The sequence below is a fragment of the Phyllostomus hastatus genome, unplaced genomic scaffold, assembly GCF_019186645.2.
Source record: "Phyllostomus hastatus isolate PE091 unplaced genomic scaffold, TTU_PhHast_1.1 phas_scaffold_345, whole genome shotgun sequence".
NCBI lineage: Eukaryota > Metazoa > Chordata > Mammalia > Chiroptera > Phyllostomidae > Phyllostomus > Phyllostomus hastatus.
This window is the reverse complement of record NW_025334024.1, coordinates 12503679-12526288: the sequence shown is the minus strand read 5'-3', so window position 1 is coordinate 12526288 and position 22610 is coordinate 12503679. Positions and strand designations below refer to the sequence as shown.

The 22610-nt window shown below is 55.5% G+C and overlaps 1 protein-coding gene across 4 annotated transcripts; it reads right to left on the bottom strand.

Moving 5' to 3' along the window:
- Nucleotides 1-7779: 7779 nt before the first annotated feature.
- On the bottom strand, nucleotides 7780-19671 carry LOC123805706 (C-type lectin domain family 18 member A-like). Of its 4 annotated transcripts, none has more exons than XM_045818387.1 (12): nucleotides 19307-19671; nucleotides 18595-18686; nucleotides 16398-16637; nucleotides 12780-12877; nucleotides 12241-12362; nucleotides 11962-12069; nucleotides 11278-11370; nucleotides 10795-10901; nucleotides 10083-10221; nucleotides 9695-9791; nucleotides 8698-8789; nucleotides 7780-8185 (listed from the first exon to the last, which is right to left on the bottom strand). In XM_045818387.1, the coding sequence occupies exons 1-12, from the start codon at nucleotides 19443-19445 to the stop codon at nucleotides 8148-8150; spliced, it is 1365 nt and encodes a 454-aa protein (XP_045674343.1). In that variant the 5' UTR covers nucleotides 19446-19671; the 3' UTR covers nucleotides 7780-8147. The 4 variants fall into 4 exon arrangements, with proteins under 4 accessions (XP_045674343.1, XP_045674345.1, XP_045674341.1 ...); XM_045818389.1 differs by having other exon boundaries at nucleotides 10083-10212; XM_045818385.1 differs by having other exon boundaries at nucleotides 7780-8789.
- Between the last annotated feature and the right edge of the window lie 2939 nt (nucleotides 19672-22610).

Here is a 22610-nt window from a genome sequence, read left to right as displayed (position 1 = left end):
TCTCTCGCTGCCTGTCTGCCCACCCCTGCCGGCCCTGCTGCCAGGTCCACGCCCCACAGCTGCCTCTGGGCTCAGCCCTCGCGCCGGCTGCACCTGAAATGGCCAGCCTGCTCTGAGTGGGAAACCAAGCGAGCGGCCAGCCTGGGCCAGGGAGCTGACACCCCACTGCCCTCTCTGGGTGGGGAAGTCGAGAGCCAGCGGATCCCACTCAGGAGAGGGCCAAGGAGGCAAGCGATGTAGCCATCTGTGCGCCAGCCGGCCGTGGGCAGATTGCCTCGTTGCTGGGTTTCCTCAGTGTCCCCGCCCCAGAGGCGGGGCCTGCTCACCGCCGCAGCCCCGCAGCCCGCTCAGGGCCTGCCGTTTGGTGGGGGTGCGGTTCACGCCTGCCGAATACGTGAATGGAGCGCCACTAGATCAGTTCTGGTTTCTGTCTGTGGGTTCGGGTCAGACCCCAGAGTTTCACTGATGACTCTGAGGTTCCTCCTGGGTCCACCCCTTCCGGAACCTGTGGTCGTCGTCCATGGCCCACTTGGCTGTCAAACAGTACTGGGACTCAGAGGGGCTCCAGCACTGCTCCTCGCGGCACACGTTCAGGAAAGCCTCGAAGGGGCACTGGGGGAGAGCACGTGGACCTACACACTTTTGGCTCGTGCAAGGCTGTGCCACTGGACCCGACAGGACACCTGCTACATTGGCCACCAAGACGGGGAGTCACAGCAGCCCTACCTGATACACAGAGACAGACACAGGGGGGCTGCCAAAGTGAACAAACAAAGAACATGGCCCGAATGAAAGAACAGATCAGAACTCCAGAAAAAAACTAGACAAAATGGAGATGAGCAATTTACCAGAGGCACAGTTCAAAACACTGGTCGTAAGGATGCTCGAGGAACTTAGTGTCAGAACTGTGTAAAAAGGATCCAGGCAGATACTGGAGGATATACTAATGAAAATAAAGAACAGGGAATCAGTAGTAGATTGGATGAAGCTGAGAATCAAAGCAATGATGTGGAAAGCAAGGAAACAAAAAACCAATCAGAACAAGAAGAAAAAGAATCAACCCCCCGCCCCCGCCAAAAAAAAAACGAGGGCCGTGGAAGGAGCCTCTGGGACAACGTTAAGCATTCCAACATTCGCATCGTAGTCTGATTCCCGGTCGAGGCACATGCCTGGGCTGAGGGCCAGGTCCCCTGTCGGCGGTGTGCTGTTGGGGGCATGCAAGAGACAACCGATTGATGTTTCTCTCCCTCACTTCCCCCCTTCCCCTCTCTCTATAAATAAATAAAATCTTAAAAGCAAAAAAAAAAAAGAGACAGAACAGGAGAGAAGCAGAAGTGGGTGGACACAGTGAGCGAGCCCAGAGCTGACTCCCAGACGTGCCCAGCCTGGATTCACCCCACGGACGCAAAGCGGTTTACTTTTCTCACCGAGCTTCAGGGAGCGAAGGAAAAGGTCGTCGTGTCAGCCCCAGCGTTAAAGACTGCGACCAGCAGCTCTCAGCTACTGAACCATGACTATTTGCCAGGCGTTGCGTGACAGGCTTTACATCCATCATCTCATTTAATCCCCACGACAGCCTCTCGGAGGAGATGTTAGCAGTGCCCCCATCTTAGAGAGGGGCCATGTGGACAGCGAGTTGGGAGGGCGGTGGCATCGCAGTCCCTGGCCTCACAACCATTACAGTGCTCCTGGAAGTTGGAGGACTTACTCAAAGATACTTCGCTCTGACAGAGCCTGGTGCTGCCTGGGCCTCCAGGCCACGCTGCCATTGCGCAGGGCTGCTCCATCACCTGCTCTGCTGTGCAGAGAACCCAATGGCTGGTGAGGCCCCTGGTTAGACCACGGGGCTGGCGAGGCCAGCACGGTAGGCTGGAGTCTGGGACCCCAGGTGGCTTCTTGCAGTAGACATGAGTCATCCTTCTGGCCACTCCAGCTCTGAGGTATCCCCAGCTTTGGCACAGAACCTGCCTCCCGTGAAAGAAGCTAAAAATGTCCCTTTCCCAACCTCCCTTGCAGCTAAGGCCTGAGCACATTATTTGACTCCTTTGGTCAGACCCACACACCCAACTTTAAATTAAAGCTGCAGGTGGGAAGAAGCACATCTCAGCAATTGATGGTGATGGTGGCAGCCACTACATCCAGCTTTTGAAGGTGACACGACCTCCACCCCCCACTGCGGGTGCTGACTGTGGCGTCCACGCCCAGCAGAGGCGGCAGGCCTCTCTCAGATCCGACCCTTCGACGTCCTGGGTCTCCTGGGAGCTAACCAGGCTTGTCAGCACTTTCCTTTTCTGCTCGGAGTTGCCAGAATCAGTGTCTGTTGCTTAGAACTAAGAACCTTGATTGATATAAAAATAGAACTAGGAGCCAATGTGGCTCAGCTGGCTGGAACGTTGTCCTGTAAACAGAGAGGTCCCGGGTTCGATTCCTGGTCAGGGCACATGCCTAGGTTGTGGATCCGGTTCCTGGCTGGTCGGGGTCTGTGTGAGCGGCAACTGATGGATGTTTCCCTCCCACATTGATGTTTCTCTCCCTTTCTCTCTCCTTCCTTTCCCCGCTCTCTAAAGTCAGTAAGCATGTCCTAGGGTGAGGATTAAAACAATAAAGAACTGCCCTGGCTGGCGTAGCTCAGTGGATTGAGCGCAGGCTGCGAACCAAAGTGTTGCAGGTTCGATTCCCAGTCAGGGCACATGCCTGGGTTGCAGGCCATGGCCCCCAGCAACTGCACATTGATGTTTCTCTCTCTCCCTTTTTCTCCCTCCCTTCCCTCTCTGAAAATAAATAAATAAAATCTAAAAAAAATTAAAAAAAATAAAATAAAGAACTAGGAGTGGATGTAGCAAGAGGCCCGGAGGGAAACGGGGTGATACAAGACTGGCAGGTGGTCAGAGGACAGTGAAAACCCAGGGAGTATTAAGGGAGAGGATGCCAGCAGCCCATGGCATGCAGTGGTGACTCCGTGAATTCTGCGGTCGCCCAGAGCCAGGTGCCCATCGGAGACAAGGCTCTGGGGGCCTGAGGGCTCCTGCCACGGACGAGTATAAAGAGAACCTTGGAGTCAAGGGCCGCTGGGCAGGGTGTTGTGCCGGTGGCACCACACAGCTTCAAGGGAAAAAAGACAAACTTGAAGTCCAAGTCCAAAGTCCATCAGCTCAAGGTCAGCTTCAGGAGTGGTGAGAAAGCCAGGGGATCTTTGTGACTAGCGACTGCAAGGCTAAGAGAGCAGAGCAAACGTCAAGCTTGATCAGTGGTTACAGAGTGACACCATCAGATGGCTTCACACCCTCGCTGGGTCCCTGTGGGAAGATGGGGAGGACTTAGCCCACCCCCTCTCCCACCGAGCTTCCCTTGGTCACACTGAAGGTCCTGGCAGCAGAAACTCACTAGCTCTGTGTCACAGCTGCACCCCTTTCCTCCTGGGCACACATCCCGCCAGGGCTTCCCGACCTCCATGGCAGTCAGTGCCCCTCTCAGCCAAGGGGCGGCCAGGGGCTTGGGTGGGCGGGACGTGCACCTCTCCCGGGCTCCTGGCACCCTCCCAGTGTGCGTCCACCCTCCCGCTCCCGGAGCGGGCCACCTGCATGCCAGGGCCCCGGGTGAGCTGGGAAGCCACGTGCTCAGCAGGCAGGGCCTCCCTCAGCCTGGGCTCCCCCGCGCCCTCATGGCACATGTGTAGCCTTGGCCAGCAACAAGCATTTCCTGAAGTAAGGATCTTGTAAGGACCTTGGAGTCCCCTTGTGCGCCCTCCCCAACCTCCCTTTATTTTCTCCAGACTGCAATGACTCCTGCAGGCCCCAGAAGGCCAATGACCTCAAGTCTGGGATGAGGACTGAGTCGCCAAAAGAACCGAGAGATTTTGCTAATTTATATTGGCAAAAACATAGCAAAGTGATCCAGGAGTGGATTCTGAGGGTGGAGACTGGGGGAGAAAGAAAATAATGTCCGTGGGATTGAAGATTTTGGTATTTAGGGTTCTCTGGGGCTTATCTGAGTAGCTGGGATGGTTCTCATTGTTTGCTCTCATGGTTGCTTAAAACTTGGACTCAGTTGTGGCCAAAAAATATTAGCTAAGAGCTAATAATAATAAGAATGAGAATAGCTAAGACTTACTGAGCATTTGCTATCCGCCAGGCACAGTTTTAAGCACCGTACTTATTTAAAGTGTATTTAGTTAACAAGTGCGGTTTCGATGGGATAATGTTGACGAGGGAATAAAGAAGTCAGCTGAGCTAACAGTCGTCAGTGTTTACCAGTGTCAGGAGGCACTGTCCCGAACACTGTAATGTCCTGACTCGTTTGATTATCCTCACTTTACAGGAGAAAATGAGGCAGAGAGACGTGTGAGGGCCCGGGCCGCACAGCAGGAGGTGAGCTTGAGTGCGATGCACTTGAACCATCCCGAAACCATCCCCCGCCACCCTGCTGGTCCGTGGAAAAATTGTCTTCTGGGAAACCAGGCCCCTGGTGCCAGAAAGTTTGGGGGCCACTGTTTTAGGGTGACCAGTGGTCCTGGTTTGCTGGGGACGGAGGGGTTCCCCAGTGTTAGGTAGGACAGAAGGTAAACCAAGGCAGGGAGGAGGAGGGGGACGTGTCTCGCCCACTGACTCAGCAGTCCAGGGCCTCGTCCGATGATATTGCCAGGTGTTTCAACACGACGAGAAACTCCGTGTGAGCACGGGAGGAGGGCGCCCCTTGAAATTCTATGCGTAGTTTCTACTGTCTGGGAAAGAGAGCCTTGACACTGTGTGTTCACCCCAAGGCCTGGAAGGGGGAGAGGGAGGGGTCCACGGTGCCCAAAGAGGTAGCTCAGAAAACAACTTTGGTTAATTGCCTACCTCTGGTCACTATCTGTTTTACAGGGAGCCCCTGATGCTTACAGAAAGAGCCCTTAAATAACTTTGGGTAACTGCCCCAACTTGAATTAACTGCCTCCTGTCACGCATGTGTTTTACAACAAGATGAACAAACGGGGTCAGGAGCAAGATAAGGCTTCGGGCAGACAGACCCCCACTCATACTTAAGTTTGGGTAGTCACATCCCCCTGGGAAAGCTGGCAGCACCTTTATCTGTCGATCAATATGTGACTTCTTCACCACACATCCGGCCAGCTATGTAAGTCCTTGGGACAGAGGACCTGCCGCCCTTACCTTGCCCTGCCCTGAACCTATGCCTTTCACCCCCCAGCTCAGCAAGGCCATTGTCTTCCATGAGACACTATCCCGGATGGACCCTGCTTGCACACTAATAGACTTGCTGGTCTGTAATCCTTCACTGTCAGCAAGAAGAACTGAGTTTCTCCTGTAACACCAGCACATGGGACTTGGCTGAAACTGGGACAGTTCCAGGCAAATTGGGACAACTGGTCCCCCTCTGTGTTAAATAACTTGCCCAAAGTCACACAGTTAGCAAGTGGCAGAGCCTAGCCCCAGAGTCAAGTGGTATGGCTTTAGACCCAAGCTCTCTGCCTCTCTCTGCCTGCGGTTCTAGAACCAGAGCCTGCCTGTGAAGTAGCCGGAGGCCTTGTTAAAACCCAGCTCACCCGCCTCCCCTTCAGAGTCTCCCCAGGACAAAACTGACTTGGGGGTCGCTGAGAACTTGCTTCTCCAACATGTTCCCAGGTGAAGTCGATGCTACACCACCGGTGCGAGGAGAACCACAGCACTGTGCTGACTCCAGACGAGGCTGCCATGGGCTGTTCAGGTAGGACCTGCTCACTGCCGCCTCCGCCCACGAGCCCTGAGGGGCCTCCACAGGCGAGCCCTTTGCCGTGGCGTCCAGAAATACACGACGAGGGACAAACGGGAGTGGCAGGAATGCAGACAGGAATGCTGCAGCCGAAGGGGGAGCCGGTGCCTGGGGCATCAGAGGCTCCGCAGGGCCCTGGGCTGCCAGCACTGGCGGCCGGTGGAGGGGGGCTGCCACGAGGGTGGCGCCTGTGTGGTGGCTGCGGGAGTGCACGCCCAGTCCCCGTGCCTGCAGTGGGGCGCAGGAGTCCACCCAGGCTGACTTCACGGCGGGATTCGGGCCGCTGTTTCTGGCCACACAGGTGCCCGGCCCGGCTCTCTGAGTCTCCCCAGAATCCTGCAACCGACCATTGTCCTTTTTCAGTTTTTAAACTGAGATGAAATTGTCATAACATGAAATCAGTCCATCCACAGTCGTGACTTCTCCAAGTCCCACACTGATCTCTACAACATGTCTATCATTCCAGAATGAAACCTGCCCCCGGTGAGCAGCTACTCCCACTCTCCTGCTGCCCCTGCCAACGCCAATCTGTTTATATTTCAACGGATTTTCCTGTTCTGAATGTTGCATATAAATGGAATCATACAATATGTGACCTCTTGTGACTAGCCTTTTTCACTTAAAATAACATTTTCAAGGTTCCTCCACCTTGTGGTATGCATCAGTACTTCATTCTTTTTAGTGGCTGGATGATATGATATGTATGCACCATGATTTTCCTGTGTATGCATCTGCTGGTGGGGGCTTGGGTTGTTTCTACCTTTTGGCTATTGCAGATGCTGCTTCTGTGAACTTCATGTATAGGAACTCGCTTGCATTCTTGTTTCCAGTTCTCTTGGGCACATGCCTGTGAGCGGAATTGCTGGGTCACGTGATAGTTGTGTTTAACTTTTTGTGGAATCACCAAACTGTTTTTAGCAGTGGTGGCACCATGTTACACCCCCACCAACAGCACACAAGGGCTCTGGTTGGTCCCCAACCTCATCAACAATTACTGTCTGTTTTTTTGGAAACAGCTGTCCTAATGGCTGTGAAGTGGTGTCCCACTGTGGTTTGGTTCGGATTTCCTAGTGACTGGTGATGTTGATCACTTTTCATGCGCTTGCTGGCCACTTGCGCGTCATCTTGGAGAATATCTATTGAACTCTTTTGCACATTTTTTTAATAGTTTGCATACAATAAGATGCATTTATTTCAACTGTAAAATTTGATGAGCTTTAAGGTTTTATTTATTTATTTCTAGAGAGAGAGGAAGGGAGGGAGAGAGGGAAAGCAACATCAGTGTGTGGTTGCCTCTCGTGTGCCCCTTACCTGGGACCTGGCCCGCAACCCAGGCAGGTGCCCTGACTGGGAATCCAACTGGCAACCCTTTGGTTCAAAGGCCCGTGCTTAATCCACTGAGCCACACCAGCTGGGCCTTTATCCCTTTTAAAATCATTGTCCTTAGGATCAGTTCCTTTTCTGCTATGATTAGCCAGAGCTGTTTCTATCGGTTGCAGCTAAGACCTGTGATTGGTACTCTTCCCATCCCCCCCACCCCCCATCCGTGGCCCCAGGCCACACTTCTACCTCCAACCAGCAAAGCAACTCCCCGTGCGCACACAGCGGCTTGCAAGCGGGCCACGGCACATTCTGGACAGAGGTGACAGCACCTGCCTGGATCCTCTGGCCACTGCAGGAAGCAGAGGGAGGCGGGGCCACCACAGACCCCGGTGTAGATGATCACAAAGAAAGAGGAAACACGTGGAGCAGGCAGAAAGCTCAAAGGGACAGCGTGTGAACAGAAACACAAGGCCGACAGAGGCAGTGGTGAGCGGAGCTGGGGCAAGACATCAGGGATGTAAATGAGGCTTCTGCATCTACGTGTTATTCAGGGACAAAGGGCCTGAAGCCTCCAGAGGGCGGCCTGGGTCACGCGGTGAGCACGTGAGGAGGCTCGGGCAGGCAGGAGGCACTCTGAGCTTCGGGCTCTCTCTGGTCCTCTGGGGTCATCCTGGCTAGTCTGAATTCCCCTTCGAAACGAGCATTCACAAGTTTGTTCCATAACTTAGTTTAATCTTTTGTGGGCTGCATCCTGGGCCACTGGGAACCTCCATCTGCCCCAGAGGGTCCAGCCCAGATGGAGGAGAGCAGTCTCGGTCTCGTCTGCCCCTGACCTTGGCTCTTGTTTCACCACCTAACTGAGGCCCATCTCCCTGATCAGAAGCAGGCTGAGGGGCCCCAGGCTCCCCTTCCCCTATGCTAGCCTCCCTATTGGCCCCGCCCTGCTTCCTGCAAGGTCTGGGACCTCTTCAGATGTTGGGCTTGAGGTCCAGGCCTGGCCCTTGTTCCAGAGACACAGGCAGACAAGCAGACAGGGCTGGTGCACCCAGGCAGAGGCAAGGGAGAGGCATGGCTGAGCTTCAGGGCCCTGGGCCCCAGCGGGAAATGTGCTCCTGAGCTGGGAAGGAAGAGAACAGAGCGAGGCTCGATGGCAGCCCAGGGAGTCCTGGGAAGGGGACCTGCACTTGGTCCAGAAGTACCCTTGGCCATGGTCCTGTGTAGCTCCAGACCCTCCCAGCAGGTGCTACTGGGAGCCGGCTCCAGGCCAGGCTTCCCCTCTGCCTCCCGCCAGAGTTCACTGGGCTCCAGAGAGTCAGGTGACATTGAGGAGCCCAACAGGCTCCCCAGGAAGCAATTTCGCAGACAGGAGGAAGGGACCTTGGAGAAAGCCGGGTCAGGCTGCGCGTTCCGTCGGGCCACTGGGTGAATTCCGCGCTCGGTGAGGCTGTGCTCGCCTCTCCTCATGGGGCCTCAGAGTTGCCCTCCTGGAGCAGGGCGTTCTCAGTGGCCCTGTGGGCCCGGACACTCTCCAGGCCTGCGGGCTGGATGTCCTGGCCGACTGGGTGGGGCCTGGCAGCCACCCCAGGGGGGACAGGGCCGCAGGGGCAGGGGCCGTGGGAGGGCCCTCACCAAACTGGCAGATGTAGCGGTTTCGGGTTCTACAGCGCTGGTCGTTCCAGTTGAAGGCAGTGGAGGCCTGCAGCTCCACGCAGTTGCCAAACCTGCCGGGCGGAGATGCCGGACCCTCAGAGTGATGAGGTCAGGAGTTGGGGAGAGGCTTAACTCCTCCGTCCCAGCAGGCCCCCTGCATCTAAGAGGCCTCAGTGCCTCCGTCCTGCCCTGCATCCTTCCCTGCTATGGGGCTTCTGGGAGCCAGACCCAACCCAAGCTCCCTCCCCTGCTCCCCAGACTGCCACAGCTCTCCCTGGGGAAGCCCGGAGATCTTGGTACACCCCCTATCTGGGTGGCAACTCCGCCCACCCACTGCCAGCGCTCAGCCACCCCAGACAATGGGCAGGGGGACCCAGAACAGACAGGCTCAGGTCCTCCCTCCCAGCAGGGAGAGGTATGCCTGGGCGCCAGACCAGGCTCACTGCCTCTAGGAGGTGGGCCAGGGGCAGAGGCCTGGCTGCCGCCCAGGAGGTCGAGGGAGGGGTTGGGTGAGATATTTGGAGTCCTTGGGGGCCACACAGCCTGACCGCCTCCACCCCTGGGCATTCCTGTGACTGTGAAGACCAGGGCAGGGCTGTGTAACAAGAAGGCCCTCAGTACAGGCTGGCAGGTGGGCGGATGTTGTGTGAATAGGAGCAGGGGGTGGGATAGCTACAGAATTCAGAAGTCGATGCGCTGATACAGACCCAGGGGTACGGGGGGGATGGGTAATAGATGGAGGGACAATGGATAAAGCCTTCTTGGGTTCACTTTTTTACGTGAACACTTGGAGGCCCTGGGGTGTGCCATACCTCAGCACCCAGCTGGCCCCTCACTGGGTACCAGGTGAGGCTCAGACCCAGGAGGGCTCGGCCAGGCAGCAGGCTGGGTGGAGGTTCTTCAGTGGCAACTGGGGGCTTAGCGAGTAGATTCAGGGAACAAGGTGGGCCCAGGGGAGGGGGCACCCCAGACTCACCCTTGGTTGTCAGGCTGCCCAAAGGCAAAACTGGTGAAGGACTGGTGCTCCCCGGTAGACCAGCGGAAGGAGTCCTTGGAGGTCTTGTAGGTGAGCCCTGGGCCAGGGCAGTCGAGGTTGGCCCCACGACCCAGGAAAGGAGGACCCCGAGCCTCGAGCCTGCTGCCCAAGGCCTGTCTGGCCCCAGCCCCCAAGCCCCCTTCCCTGCCCTCTGGTCCCCCTTGTGGTTTTCTCTCGCTTGGGCTCTCTCCCCAGGGAGGGGGTTGCAGCCTGACCCCCACGCTGGACTCCCAGCCCTCTCCACACCCTCACTGTCAGCTGGGGGTGCTCTGGGTCTCCCCGGCCCAGACTCCTGGAGCGCTGCAGGGCACCCCAGCCCCACACTCACCGATCCAGAAGTTCCTGGTCTCAAAGTCGCTGTCTGTCACCTCGTTGGTTGTCTCCAGGCGGCCCAGGTAGAAGGCGAGGATGTCTTGCACCTTCTGGCTCTCGATCTGGGCGAGGACCCCGCCCTTTCCCTGCAACACCTGCTCTGGGTCATGCTGGCGGGGCCCCAGGTTTCAGGCCAGCCCTCCTGCCACCCCCCTGTGGCCACAGACAACAAGCGGGGGTGCTGGGTCCTCACTGCCCCACCACAGCCTCCTGCCTCATAGAGTGGGGCCCCCTCCCCCTCCCCACCCCAGGGGTCCAGACTGACAGCGTCCTGCCATTGGAAGGGTTTGTTTTACCTGCTCAGTGCCTTAAATACGTTTGATTTGCCTGTCAGCTTTAATAAGTCTAGAGATGCCAATGAAAATCTGGGTTTCCGGTTCTTCTAAAACAGTCAGTTCTGGCCTCCCCAAACCTGCTCACCACCAGCAGGTGGCGCTGAGTCAGCACAGATCCTTAGATGGAGGTGGGTGGGCCTCGTCCCTAGTCCCTCAGCGCATTAAGTGACCTCATGGTTTCTACAGGCCTCTGAGTGAACCCTGCTTTATGCTAATGATGAGAATCGGGTCAGAAGATGTCGAAGGAACCATCTCTTAGTCCAGCGTCCCTCCATTAAGACTCTTGCTTGAGACCGTGGGGGGACCCCTGGGAAGGCAGGGGTCAGCTGTCACCTGGCATTTCATCTTGGCTCCGTAATAGGTGTCTGCCTCCGAAGACACCATGAAGCAGTCCCCGTCGATCCTCAGGTCACAGGAGTGGAAGGGAAAGTGTACCCTGGCTGGGGAGGGGGGAGCCTGAGTGTGTGGGGGGATCTCCTGTCAGCGCGGTGAACCCGCCCACCCTGCCAGGGAGCTGAGCTCACGGTGCCACCCGCCGGAGCGTGGGCCGGGTCGGTGGTGTGCGGGTAAAGGTGTGACAACCAGCTCTCTGCCTCAAAGTGAAATTTCTGATTGGTAGCACTTGCCAATTTCTGTGGTGTAAATGCCCACACCCTGGCTGGCTTCAAGCTACCAATGCCACTGAACACGGACTTGGGAAGAGATGTGCACAACGGGCAACCTTGAGCAGGTCTGAACAGGTCTGAGCTGGATCCAGCACACCAGCGAGGGGTCCTGGGAGGGGCCAGCTCTTGGGGCCCTCGGGTCAGGACTCACTGGCGCACTGGGCTCCCCCGTAGCCCACGTCGCAGACGCAGGAGCACTCCTCTTCCCGGAACCGGCCGTGCACGCACTGCACGCTGCACCGCACTGCAGGGAGGGCCAGGGAGAGACCGAGCTGGGCACAGCCCCGGGGCCCCAGGCTGCCCCTCCCAGGCCTCTGAGGGACGGAACGCTGCCACACGTGGCACCTTCGGTTTCTCCTCATTGTAGAGAGAAGCACACTGGGGTTTGGGAGGTGACCTGCCTGGGGTCACAGCTGGGGAGGGGAGACAGTGGGAGAAGAATCCACTTCTGAATCCTAATTCTGTCTTCTCCCACCACCCAGAGCCTATGGGGCTGGTGGGATTCCACTCTGAGTCCGCTGCACAGCTCAGGGTCCGGCCTGCAGGCAGTGCTCAGTGCGAGCGTGCTGAATGACTTCACGGTGCAGACCGGCACGTTCACGGTCAGAGCCCCTCGCACACTCGATGCTCCCTGGAAACTCACTCAGTGAGTGCAGTGCAGCCGCTGGACACACCACAGAAGTGTGTGTGTGTGTGTGTGTTTGTGCACAAGAGTGTGCCCATTGCACTCAGGCCCTCTGCACCCCCTGGGGGCTGCCTGCATGTGTGGGGGGCCTGGACTCCCCTCCCTGGGTCCCTCACGCTGTTGTGATCTGGAACCCCAGGAGTGCCTCACCTTGGCAGTACCTGCCCGTGTAGCCAGGGGGACAGTGGCAGTGGCAGGTGCTGATGTTGAGATGCCCGTGGTTCCGGCAGCTCATGCGGCACGGGTTCCTGGGGACTTCTGGCCAGATAAGGAGGGAAATCTGGAAGGAGGCCTCCAGGCAGGTCCTCCCTGGGTGCGGAGGCCCAGGGCTCCTGGGACCGCCCCTCAGGATGTAGCCGCCCTCCTCTCGTCACCAGATCAAACTCTCATACACCCACCACCCAGGAGGCAGGCAAGGTGGGCACTTACCACAGAGCCCCCCTGCATGGTCCCAGGCTTTGAAGCAGCCTGAGATGCTGGCCGTGCAGAGCGAACACCAGGCGCCCTTCTTGTAGGGGACGATCGTCTTCCCGTTGACCTCCCAGTTGCCTCTGTGAGAACAAGCACCAGAGGGCTGGAAGGGCCTGGCCTTGGGCCAGGCAGGGGTGGGCCTTGCTGCCTGCCCCAGCCATCCCTTCAGCTCCTTCTGGCCCTGCCCGGGAGCCAGGGAGCTGGGTGAGACTGAGGGGTTTCCTAAGAAAGAAAAGAGGACCTCCAAACTAATACCGGGTCAGGTCACTCCCTGAAGCTGGTAGTGCTTCCAGAAAGAGGCCTCTGAGACCACATTCTGCACAGCTGCAATCGTGGGTGCTGCCACCTGTGCACCTGATCCCTGACCCCCTTCTGCCCTCTTTCACAGGGTGTGGCTCAAGAGGTCAAGGCCTTTTGGGTGAGTGGGTGGGCATCTCCCCTAGGGTGAAAGTGTCCTGTCCAAACCAGCCCCGACAGTGCAGCGTGGTGAGGCTTACCCGGGGGAGTAGGCGCAGACAAAGGCTTCCATCTCAGCCTGGTGCCCAGAGCAAGGGTGTCGCCCGCAGCCCAGCTGGCTCGAGGTGGCCCACACAAGCTGCGGGAGACACAGGACTCAGAAATCCTATCGGGCCACCCCCACTGGCAGTCTGGGGCCAGCAGCACAGGTGATGCTCACCTGGGGAGGGAGGATACAGCTTTGGCCCCGAGCCAGGCAGACAGACAGCTCCCTCCCCTCCCCTGGGGCCTCAGGAGTAACCGCTGTGATGGTTGGGGCTATAGGATAAGTGGAAATAGTCTAGGAGGCTTTCTGGGTGGGGGTGGGGGTGGGAGCAGCGGGGTGAGGGTTAGCAGATACCTGAAGGGAGGGGAAATTGTGGATGGATGGAGGAGAGTCGAAAAAGAAGGACTTCGACACAAAAGGCCTTGTGACAGGTTGCAAAAATGGACACACTTCTTGCTTCACCACCCCTTTAAATGTGGCTTTGAAGCCTTTGCATCAACAGAAGGACTCTTTCCCCAACACTGGCCCTGTGGCTTGCAGCAGAGGTGATATTGGGCCGGTTTTGAACCGAGGCCTCAGGAGACCCTGCAATTTCTACCCTCATAAAACCGCTCAAGCGACCATGTGAGCAAGGCCCCTGGAGGGTGAGAGCCCTCTTAGAGCAGAGATGAGCCAGTTGGGGCTGCGCTAGACAGCCCAGCGTCTGGCCAACCCGGCAGTGGACCGCAGCTGCGTGAGTGGGCCCAGCCAAGACCAGAACTTCCCCAGCTGCTCCCAACCCAAACTGCCCCCACAGAATGGTGAGATGCTAAATTTGGGGGTAGCGTGGGTTGTGCAACACAAGCTAATGGATATAGGTCTTTAACGGTTTTCAAAACTTAGATCTAAAATCTTAGAATCAGTGAGAACTTGGAAATGAGAACAAGTGGTCAAAGCACAGGCAGAGCTCAGCACACTGCGGTAGCCACTAAAAATGATAAGTATGAGGCGAATATGTGGTCATACGTATGTGCCCAACAATGAAAGAATATACATTCTTTGCAGGAATTCATGACATCCTTGCCAACGCTGACCCCTCACTAAACCTCAGAGCAAGATTCATCCAATACCAAAGAACCAATGTCCTGCAGGCCATGTTCCAATTCTGTGCAATGAAATCTACAGTAAGGAATTTAGGAGTAAAGAAGAAAGCACAGTTTGGAAGTTTAGACACGCATTTCAAAACCGAAGACAACATCCTGACGAAAAACAGGACACACGGACCCTGAGTGACGATGGGAACGCTGAGAGCCAGAGCTCGTGGGGCACAAGCGGCGAAGTTTAGGGGGAAATCTACAGCCTTAAACGCACAAAGCAGAAGTGAAAAAGACAAAACTGATGAGCTGAGAACCCAAATGAAGATTATAAAAAAGAATAACAGTAAATTGAATAAAATCAAAGAAAGAAAATAGTAAAAATGAGAGCAGAAATTAATAAAAATTTTTGAATGAAAAGAAACAACTGAATTGTTAAAATATAGAAACCTCTGGGAAGATTGGTCAAGAATAAAAGAGAGAAGGCAAAACTAAACTTGGAATTTTAAAAGGACATTCACTACAGACACAGTAAATACTTTTTAAATCTCCAGTAAGCAAGGAACAATTACGAAGCTCGATTTTGTTCTCTTGCAGCCGCCATCCGGCCGCCGTTTCACTGTGTGGATTTAAGAAGCTTATATTACATTTGCAGCTGAATGTTAGTGAGAAGCTAGCAACCAACTCATTTTTTTCCATTACCAATTCATTTTTTTTAGAATCTGAAATACTAAGAGTTCTAAACATCAAGATAAGAAATGGCTATTGTTTATAACTAGCTCATAAAATAAAATTTGCAACAAAATTTTAAAAAAGGAACAGTTATAACCAATAAATTGGAAAACATAAAATGGACAACTTCCTAGGAAATAGAACTTGGCAAAACTCTCTCTGGAAGAAAAAGAAGAAAATAATCTATGACCATTTCTCAAAGTTGGGTCAGTAATTAAAAATCCATGCATACATACACTTACACAAAACAAACAGAAAATAGAACAAGACACAAATGGTTCTAAAGGAGAGTGATAGCAATAGAAAACGAGGCAAAGCTTCTGACCCATTTTATGAGGTCAGGATGACACTGCCATCACCCAGGTAAAGGCAGTACAAGGAAAGAAAATCAGAAGACAATTTTACTATCAAATAATATTTAGCAAACCAAATCCAGCAATGCACAAAACCAAAACAGCACACACATACACCCATCACATTATCCCACATCAAACGACGTGCAAAGTGGGCAGATACTCCAAGTATTTAACAAACAGTAGGCGATCAGAACAGATGCTGGGCTGGAGGAAAGAGGAAGGGAGGAAGGGAGAGAGAAACGTGGACTTGATTCACTGAGTTATGCATTCACCGGTTGGTCTTGTGTGTGCCCTGACCAGGGATGGACCTGCAACCTCGGTGTATCCGGACGATGCTCTAACCAACCGAGCTACCCCGCCAGGGCAAAGAGTCATATATATATATATATACTTATTTATAGATAAAATTGCCCTGGCTAGTGTGGCTCAGTGGATTGAGTGCTGGCCAGTCTGGGCACATGCCTGAACTGCAGGCCAGGTCCCCGGTGGGGGTGCGTGAGAGGAAGCTACACATTGATGTTTCTCTCCCTCTCCGTCTCTCTCCCTTCCCCCTCTCTATAAATGAATAAATAAAATCTTTAAAAATTGTATGGTGTATGAACTTAGTTTAAAAGCAATGGGGGAGGGGCCCTGGTTTGCGGCGGGAGTGCAGGTGGGCGATCAACTGGGCAGAGCCTAGCCTGCTTGTAAGCGCGAGATCCGCACTACCCAGCCCCTCCGCTTTCATGTCAGTCCTAGCGAGACGCCGGGTGCGTGCGCACAAGGGGATCAGAACTAAGATGTGCGCATTCCTGCATGACTTGTAATAGCAAGTAAAAATAACCTAAATGCCTGTAAATTTCAGTGTATTCACAGTGCATCACCCATTTGGTATCTGGATCGTGCAAGTAACTCTTATAAGCTGGTCTGGAGTGATAAACACAAATAATGCAAAAGGAGACAGAGAGAGCACTATGTGAGAGTCAATAACAAACGACCCACCTGCACAAGTAGAAAGGGTAGAAAAACACTGTCACATGCAGTAAAGATATGAAAACATGCTGGAGATTTTGCCTGTGTTTTTCGTTGTTTTCCTTAGCACCTAAACAATGCCAGAGATAGAGGAAGAAAAACAGAGGAAGCGTGCTTGGGAACAGCTGACCGGGGCGTCAGGGGAGTCGCCTCTGCGGAGGGACACAGGGAAGGGCCGGGGCAGGGCTGTAGTTCGGTTTAGATGTCGTCGCTGTTTTACGGAGATGAGAAACAAACACGGGTAATGTTTTCTAGTTCTAAGTAGTGGGTAAGAGGGAGCCCGTAATCTGATTTATGTTTGAAATATGTCATATTTAAAGCTGGAAAAAAAGCAAAACCATGCAAATCGGAGGAAAAGCAGCCACTAGTTTTAAGACAAACTAGCCACTCTGAGCCGACCCCCAAAGCTCTGGGGCCTCAGAGCTGGTACCCTGGCCTCACCTGGGTGTAGTGGGTACAGGTGGCATTGTGGGCACACTCGGCCGCTGCGTGGCTGTACCACTGGCCCTCTTCGAACCATAGGCCCACCACCTGGACGAAGGATGCGGAGCCCACAGGCAGCAGCTGCACATTCCAGCCCAAGTGTGAAGTGGCCAGGCGGGTGGGCCCCAGGGTTGGGGCTGGGCCACCACAGAGGGCGGCCCTGGCTTGAGCCTGTCGGGCCAGGCTCTCACTCCAGTCCTGGGGGAGGTATAAACAGAGGCATCAGCGGGGCCCCCTCCTGCCATCTCCCGCATGTTCCCAGGGCGGCTAGTCCTGCAAAGAGAGCCCTGGGCCAGGTGTCCTGCTCAGCTGCTCTGGGCGGGGTTTTGCCCACTCTCCCGGGGCCAGGGGAGGCCAGACAGGACCTGCACGGAGCTCTCCAAGGCCTCCTGGAAAAACCCGGGGCTCTGTGTGGACCCCCAGCCTAGGGCCTGCTCCACCCTGGCTTCGAGCCTCCATCCTCCTGACTCCTGTGGGGGCACCCTGTGGCCCTGACCGTGGCACCACCACCCCGAGGGGGACAGGGGCTCCTGGGGGCGCAGTGCCAGTCCTGGCGATGGGATGGGTTTTTGCAGTAATTTCTCCCACCTGGCAGTGTGAGCCCTGGGCAGCGCCCAAGCCTCCCACATGGGCTCTGTGTGTGCTGTCCGCTATGCCTGGCCCTGGCCATTGTCAGAAAGGCTCAGTGCCTTCCCCTCCGCTTCCCTTTGATGCCAAAAGCTGCAGCAGCCCTGCCTCTGTATCCCATCCCCCACCCCCGGGCTGTGGGGTGTTAGGGTGCCAGCAGGAAAGAGGACCAGCGAGGGTGTTAGAGGCCCTGGGCCCCAGTGCCATGGCGGACAGCAGAGCTCCTCCGGGGCAGGTCTAATCTGTTCTCCCTCCCCAGGCACGAGCTGGCCTTCCCCCCGCCCCACCCAGCAGCACCCCCTTCGGAAACAAAGCCCTCTGCAGTCAGGATAACATGCATCACCCCACCTCCATGCCCTGGGCCTGCCTGGCCACCTCATTACAGCTGTGTGGCCTCCAGCAGTCGCCTAATATCCATGAGACTCAATGTCCTCATCTGTAAAATGGGGACACTGAGGTGCTAATAAGCTAAGATTGCCATGAGGATTAAACGGATACAGGGAGGCGACTGCTGTGCCTGGGGTCTGACCCAGAGCAGGCCCTGGGCAGGGGCCACAGTGACTCCACAGCTGATGAAGCCTGGGGCTGGGGCCCCCTCGGCAGCCTGAACCACCCCCAGGGCCTCAGCCCCTCTGGACAAAAGCCCGAGGAGCTTCCAGGGGTGCCCAGGGGCAAAGTCACAGGTGTGAGGGAGGCCAGCGGAGACTTCATTTACAGGGACTTAATTTGCACCTTTTATAGAACGCTGTTTTCTAAGGCTTTTGCTGACCAGCTGATTGGGAGCACCCCTGCACCAGAGGTTGGGGCTGGGAGTGTCGGGAGGGAGAGTGGGAGCCAGGACCTGGGCCTGATGGAGGGGCAGGGCTGCTGCAGAGCAGGGAGAGGGGGAGAAGTGACCCCCTGCTGTCAGCCTGTCCTGCCCCCACTCGTGGGAAACTGCCCTGGGAGCTCCCAAGGTCACCAGCACTCAGCCAGCCTCAGAGAAGTTTGTGGGAGGCAGCCATGGGGAACCCTGCCGCCCCAGCCTGTCCCTTCTTCACTCCTTGTCTGTTCACATGGTCTGGGGCCGCTGGGGTCCCACACTACAGGGGCAGAGTTTCTGGGCTTGAGGATGGCACCTCCAGCTGCAAAGCCTCAATCAGGGGTGTTGGGAAACCCACCTGCTCCAGCCCCAGCGCATGAGCAGGGAATTTGGAGGGGCCCCACCCAGGTGCCCAGAAAAACCCATGGAGAAGCAATGGGTCCTGGTCCCACACAGGCCCCCTCCTGGCCCCCAGCCCCTCCATCCTGCTGGGACTCCTTTGTGAAGCTCCTCCTTCCGTGCCTCTGGTCTCCAGGACAACCGGGATGGGATGTGAGGAGAGGCCAAAGGACTGCCTTCTGGGAAGCAGGAGACTTTGGAGCCCCCAGCCACCAGGCTGGGTCCCCTCTATGGGCTAGGTGACCTGGAGCCCATGTAGCCTCCTGAGCCCTCTTCAGGGCTGCCCCTCCAGCCGCCCCCTCTGGGAGCCCGGGCTGGGGCACTCACCATTCTCCGCATGTTGGCCGCAGGGGGCTGCACCCGGCTGCGCAGGCGGTTGTGCAGGGAGAGGAGCAGGAAACTCTCCTTCCTGCTCAGGGCTGGGGTGGGAGACAAGGTCAGGCCCACCTGAGCGGTGGGACTTGGGCCCGTCTCCTGGGCGGTGGAGTGGGGATCACCATGTGAAGATGAGAATGCAATTCTGCCCTTAAGAAACAAGACCTGAGGCGGGACAGGAGGATGGTGTGTGTGTGTGGGAGGGTCTGGAGCAGAGAGGTGGAGGAGACTAAGAGGTGGAGAGGTCGGGTTGAGACAGGGACAGGTGTAAAGGAGCTTGGGCGAGAGCTGGGGTGGGTGAGAGAGCCAGGAACAGGGGCTGGGGGTTGGGTGTGAGGAGGGGGCCAGCCCTGGGCTTGCAGAAGTCCAGGGGCTCCTCTTGTCCAGTCTGCCCTCCAAGGGTCCCAGCTGCAAACCCCAGGCTGTATTCCTTCTTGACCTCCCAGCCTGGGCCCACTCACTCCCCTTCCAGCCCAACCCACCCTGTCCTCCTCCCCAGCTCAGCCCCCCCAATCAGGCTGGGTCCCGAGACTGTCCAAGGGTCACTCTTTAAACCACACCAGCATGCCCAGGGCTCAGGCCTGGAGCTAGCTTCCAGAAGCCCCCTCGCTCCCCTCTGCAGAGGTCATAGCTCCTCCACCTCTTCTGACCCAGGACCCCTTACCTCCAGACATTGGAGCCTGCTCCTCCCACAGCTGGAGCAGCTGCACCTCTGCCCAAGCCACGCCAAGGAGAGCCAGGAGCATAGGCAGGAGGCCAGGCCAGCGGCCCCCCAGCCCAGAGGAGGGCTCCAGCTGTAGCATGGGGCCTGTAGGGCGATCTGGAAGGAGCCGGGCTCAGCCGTCCAGCGTCCAGCTAGCTTCACAGCCTGGATGGAGCTATTCACAATCTCAAGGAGTCAGGCTGGGCTGGCAGACAAAAGGAGGAGGCTGGTGAGTAAGCAGTGCGTCCAAACAGCCTCCCATCCGGGCTGGCATGAAAAAAGACTGATAGCTGCAATCCCGGCCGCCCCCCCCCGACAGCCGCCCTGCAAACCAAGTGGTGTGCACTGACCCCGTGGCCCCTGCTAATCATTGCAGGATTATTAGAGCCCTCGGGGAGTCCTTGGAGACCTTGCTGATTGGCCCACAAACATTCCAGGGCTGTGGATTAACAAATGGTGGCCATGCCCTGGCTGGGACAGTGTCCTTCAGGCCCATCAGTGGCTTTGACTCCCAGCCCCAAACCCAGGCAGGAGGCGGGGGCCACAGCAGTGTGCCCTGTGGACAGGCAGGAACTGGGCAATACCCCAGGGGAATTCTTCCCTTTCTTGGGAAGCTGGTCCCAACCCCCAGCCATGAATTAAACATGGGCAGGAGGTAACTGCACACCAGACAGGTGCCACCGGTGGGTGTGGGCACTGGGGCCGAGGCTGTAGGGAAGTGGGCAGGGGCTGCCCCTGTGGGGGGAAAAGGGTGTAGGACAGTCTGGAGGGCGTGTGGGGGGCTGGGCCCCACCCCATTCTCCTCCACCCCCTCCCACGGGACTGCAGGCCAGGAGAGGGCTAGGCCAGTGGGAGGAGAGCACGTGACACCCTTGGCTGACTCCAGTCCTGCTGAGAACAGGTCGGCCTCCAGACAAACAGGCAGTGGAGTTGGGGGCCGAGAATTGTCGTGGTGCTCTGGGCCTGGCCATGGCCTACGCATTCCCACCAGAGTCCATGGAAGCAGATCTGCACCGGGGCTCACATCTCTTAGAGAATACGAGGCTGTCCTGCAGGCCACAGGCGAGCGTCTGCCCTCCCCACAGGGCAGGTCAGAGGTTGCTCGGCCGTGCCAAAGGACAGCCAGGCAAGCTGCTTCTCCCTGGGTTTGTGTGTCCCCTGACCCCTAGGCTGGCACCCTCTTGGAGGTGGGTGTCAACTTCCTGGAAGCTTTGCTGAGATGCAAGGGGGCTTGGCTTTCCGAGAAAACACTGATGGAACACAGATGTCACCGTGGGTACTGGGGAGTGGAACAGAGCCAGGCACAAGGACACCTGAGACAGCCTGGGTTGCCAGCCGCGCACAATAGCCAGGACCTCGGGGGTTTCTAATCCCTCAAATGCATGGCCAGACAACCTCCAATTTACCCTGTCTGGATCCCAGCAATGCTTAATGATAGCAACCTTTTTCTCCAGAGCTTGCACATCATGTCAGGTGTGTGAGTTCATGTTAGTTGCCATGACAAGTCTGTGCAGTTGTGGTGCCCATTTTGTAGACGAGGAAGCTCAGCGTGTCTAAGGGACTTGCCTAGGGTGGTCCGACAAACACATGGCGCGTGGCAGCTGGTGCAGGGGCCCTGTCCCCGCGCTCCCTGACACTGGTGCTGGCTGCTGCAGTGCCCGTCTCAGCCCCTTGAGTCCCGTTTCCACAGCCCTGCTCTGTGGTAACAAAGGACCCAGCTCCTGCCTCTGGGCTTTGGTGGTGAATGTGGCTAGTTCTTCCGTAGCACGATGCAGACACTTGAGACAGGCAGTAGGAAAATGTATTTTTGGGCCTGGAGTGGAGCAACTTTTGAGGAGCCCTGGCTCACACTGCAGGAAGGCCAGGGTGAGCTCAGCTTGAGGAGCAGCTGAGTGGATAAAACCCCAGGCCAGACATCTGAGGGCCTAGGTTCTGACCCAGGGTCTGTATGACACTGAAATTGTCCCTTCCGCCCCAGGCCTCAGTGTCCAGTGGTGTAAAGCAGGGATGACAGCCTCTGCTGGGCTCCCTAACCAGGCACCTGGGACAGTGCATCTCGGTTTTCGTGGTGTTTCCTCATGGGTCTAGACTTTTCACAGGAGCCTGCTATGTGGTTGGGGTGGGTTTTGAGAGTGGGTATCCCCTTTCTTGCAAGGCAAATTTCCCCAATAAGCAACCTCTCTTCTCCTTTCTGTCAGCACAGATTTGTTTTGTTTGTTCTGAACTTCATATAAACAGACCCACAGAATACGCACGCTGTCAGGCCTGCATGCCTTTGCTGCACGTGATGTCGGTGAGATTCGTGCATGTCGTTGCCTGTATCAGCAGGTCGTGTTTGTTTTTCTTGTTCATCTTTCACTGCTGGTAGTATTTCATATTTTCATTCTCCTATTGATGGACATTTGAACTGTTTTAAATTTTAAAAAATATTTATTTAACTTTAGAGAAAGGGGAAGGGAGGGAGAAAGAAAGGGAGAGAAACATCAATGTGTAGAAGATACATTGATCACTTGCCTCTCACATGCCCCCAACTGGGGACCTGGCCCCAAACCAGGCATGTGCCCTGACTGGGAATCGAACCGGCAACCTTTCAGTTCACAGGCTGGCACTCAGTCCACAGAGCCACACCAGCCAGGCCTTCAGCTTTTATTATCAATAAAGTTGCTGTAACTATGATTGTACAATTTTTAAAATTTTTTAAATAAACATCTAAAAAAGAAAGAAAAGACGAAATTACCAAATCAGGAAGAAAGAAGGGACATCATCACAACTGATAATACAGACATCCAAAATGTTGTAAGAAAATATTAAGAACAACTTTATATCAAGAAAACAAACAACGTAAGCACAATGACCAATTTCTAGAAAGATAAATTACCAAAATTGACTCAGGAAGAAATAGAAAATCTGAATAGACATATCATGATAAAATAAATGAGTGATTAAAAATCCACAAAGAAAAGCTGAGGTGCAAACGGCTTCTCTGGTGAATTCTATCAAATATTTAAGGAAGGAATAATGACAATCATACATAAACTTTTTTGGAAAGCAGAAGAGGAGGAGAAGGAGCATTTCCCAACCTGTTCTACAAGGTCAGCACCGTCCTGACCCCAACTGAACAAAGACATCACAAGAAAAGAAAAATGTAGATCAACATCGCTCATGAATATAGACACAAAAACCTTCAGTGTAATTCTGTAAAACTTAGTCTGGCAACATACAATGAGGATTAAACAGCATGACCAGGCAGGATTTATCCCTGGAA